This window comes from Protobothrops mucrosquamatus, unplaced genomic scaffold, assembly GCF_001527695.2.
Source record: "Protobothrops mucrosquamatus isolate PMUCROS unplaced genomic scaffold, P.Mucros_1.0 scaffold323, whole genome shotgun sequence".
Classification (NCBI taxonomy): Eukaryota; Metazoa; Chordata; class Lepidosauria; order Squamata; family Viperidae; genus Protobothrops; species Protobothrops mucrosquamatus.
Genome location: NW_015386662.1, coordinates 35,344 through 38,664, shown reverse-complemented (window position 1 = coordinate 38,664; position 3,321 = coordinate 35,344). Strand labels below are relative to the sequence as shown.

General features: G+C 34.4%; 1 protein-coding gene across 1 annotated transcript in view; it reads right to left on the bottom strand.

The window, feature by feature from the left end:
• Positions 1–3,321, bottom strand: part of ITGA1 (integrin subunit alpha 1) — a gene marked incomplete at its 5' end in the record, with an annotated part of 43,457 nt that overhangs the window by 6,568 nt on the left and 33,568 nt on the right. Inside the window, 2 exons of the mRNA XM_015815179.1 lie at positions 1,239–1,343; positions 2,984–3,097. Of these exons, the coding sequence (XP_015670665.1) occupies positions 1,239–1,343; positions 2,984–3,097 (219 nt within the window). The remainder of the gene's footprint in view (positions 1–1,238; positions 1,344–2,983; positions 3,098–3,321) is intronic.

Genomic DNA, 3,321 nt, shown 5'->3' with positions numbered 1-3,321 from the left:
ACATCTCATTAATATATTTGCAAACTATAACTACCCAAAATAGCAAAATTTTAGATAACGTGACACATTCTCTATGTCATGCTGAAATAAATATGAAATGTCCTGATAATAACAATGGTGACACCAGTAAAGTTCATTCAGTGTTCAGAAAACTCATCATTTTGCATTCAGGAAGGCCCTCACTGCAAGCTATAATAAATAAAATAAAAATCTGTTTCTAAACCTAGTAAGGATCATTCTACTAATGTTATGTGTTTAATCAATATATAGGGCTACACATCTGGTGAATGTGCCTTTGGGTGCCACTTACAACATATTAAAACAATTAGAAGAAATATTAGCAAAGAAGAAAAACTACAATGGTTACTGAGGATAAACCGAAACAAAACAAATAACAAACAATACTCAACGGGCCATATAACCCATTGTTTCTCAACCTTAACAATCTTAAGATGATTTCCCATGCTGGCCAAAGAATGACGACAGTTGAACTCCACACATCTTAAAGTTGTTGAGGTTGAGAAAAACTGATTTAACCTTCCAATCCTAGCCTCCCAATACCTAGGCCTTGGAAAACATCCAGGTCTTCATTGTTGGGACCACCACCCAAAATCACTACTGTACATAATCTGGTTCCATGACATGAAGGACTTTGTAGGTGACAACCAGCATCTTAAATTGAACCCAGAAGCATTGCAACTAATGGAAAAGCAGTGTAACATGGGCATACAAGATGCTTACACTATTCCTTTGTAGATTTTGGATGGTCAAGGGCAGATTGCAAAAATCCAGAGGCATGAACAGTACCTTCAGGTCCAGGAAGGGGCACTCTTAGAGTGAATTATTTTTCTCTGACAGTGAAAATATCACATGGCAGCCTTATTAACAGGCATCTACCAATATTTTCATGATAGGTAATTGTTCTAATTGATGATTGACTGAAACACCATTATGGACATTGACTGAAAGTTATTTTTTAATCTCCTCATGTGGAGAGATGGTGAAAATCAAATTTCCAAAGCTAAACATTTTAAAAGTCTGTGTTATAGATTTAAAAACATTATTTCCAATTACATTTCTGGCAATAAGAATATTATAGTTGCATATAATTGCTCTTAGAAAGATAAAAATATACATATGATTATATTCATATGATCACAATTCAATCCCAACTTAATGTTGTACACTAAAATGTATTATTAACTATTTAAAAAACCCATAAAATCAGGTATACATACTATGTTGGGATCTTTTAGAGGTTCTTGTATTCTTGATGTTGTGAATGGATTGCCCATATCAATCTTTAACAAATCATTTGGGTGGCTGGATTGGCATTTTGCATTCTATCACAAAAAGAAAAATGTAATTGTATAAGTATCTTGCAATAATTTTAACAGAGAACTCTAAGTCTTTCCCAAAGATAATATCACCTGACTATTTTCTGGCCAGAATGCTTTAACTGCTAGAAAAAAGGGTGATTGTCACCAAAGTTACTGCCCTCCAGCTGTTCTCAGAGTCACTTTTTCTAATGAGCCAGAAGGCCAATCAAAATACTGAGAAACACAGGAGCTGTGGGGGAGAACAAATCACTAGTTCCCTCTACCTTCATTTTTACAGATCAGAGTACACAAATTCTTAACCTCTGCTAGCAGCTTTGGGCTACTTTAGCAATTATTGTTTTCTTTTAGCATCACAATTTCTGGTGCTTTATATATTTAATTTTGCAATTAATAAGAAAGCTTTATATAAAGTATACAAAAGGATAAATTGAGCATAATATGTAACTTTAAAACAAAGTTTAAAACTTGGCCAAAATTAAAATATATCAGAAATATTTCAGTTTTTTCAGTTGTTATATTCATACTTTTTTTTTTCTTGGAGTTGACGTTTGTGCACATTGAGGGATGTCCTTTATTTTTTTTTTATCACTGTTAAGTAGTTTGGACTGAAAGGTAATGACTGAGCCCATTATCCAGTGAGCTCCATGTTGAACCTGGGTTCCTTATCTGCCAGGTTGACACCTTCATTACTATAGCTTTTTGGCTCTCTCAAATGCCAAAGTGGTTTGTATTCCTATTTCCTCAATTCAATATCTAATTATTATACCACAACTCCTTACTTGGATCTTGGTTTGAGACCAAGATCCAAGCATTCGAGACGTGCACATTTTGCGACGGGGTGAGTGTCTGTCCTTGCCTAGCTCCTGCCCACCTTGCATGTTCAAAAGCATGCAAGGATGAGTAGATAAATAGGTACCACTTCGGTGGCAAGATAACAGCAGTCCAGGACATCATGCGGGCCACATGACTATGGAAATGTCTTTGGATAGTGCTGGCTCATGGCCTTGAATTGAAGAACAGTGCTGCCCCCTATAGTCATCAATGACTAGTGAAGTAAAATTTGCAGGGATTCCTTTCCTTTCCTTTCCTTTCCTTTCCTTTCCTTTCCTTTCCTTTCCTTTCCTTTCCTTTCCTTTCCTTTCATCCAGGTTATATATCCAATTATTCCAGACATGACACCCATAATTCTCAATCAGTAGGTTCAGCAGATCTCTTTTCTTGCAATGATAGTAGTTTGACATAACTGGATGGAGTCAGTTTGCTGAAGCCTCTTTGATGTGGCAAACCATGCTGGAAACTAAAGGCAAATAGTGATTTGTATCATGGCACATGTTTTCCATGGTTATGTCTTATTGATATAGATAATGTATCTCTTTGGATTTAGACTATATAGAGAAGGAGACAAATTGTTTACCTAAATTATAACATTAGATAAATCAAAGATTTTTTAGAAGATAATTCCAGAGAACATTTCATATTTTATCTGATTTATTATAATAGCCAAGCAGAGTCCATTTCCCCCCATATAAATACCAATGGAAAGAAACACATGGAACATTTACTCATTCAAAGACCTGTGTTGTGGAAATCAAAGTCTAATTTTGAACTGCAGAGCAGTGTCTGTTTATATATTGCCTATTTACCTCTGAATATGATATCCTGGTGAAGTAAAGGATTTGGTTTTCATCTGAAATATTCTTTGGAAATGAGATTTGCAGTGCAAGCTGTGGCTGTAAGAAATGTTCTCCTTTCTCAATCTAAAAAGATAAAAGAAAGGTTAATTAAAGAAAAAAAATCAATAAATGTTTTTCCCGTTATTAACAGGTACTATAGTCTCTACTAAACAAATAACACAGTGTACAATTTTATTTCATAAAAGTAGATCTCCAACTTACCAAATTTGCATGCAAGGAAAATAATTATTTAAACATTATCTTAGAAATCAAAAGTCTATAAATTAAACTAGAACATATCTCTAAGG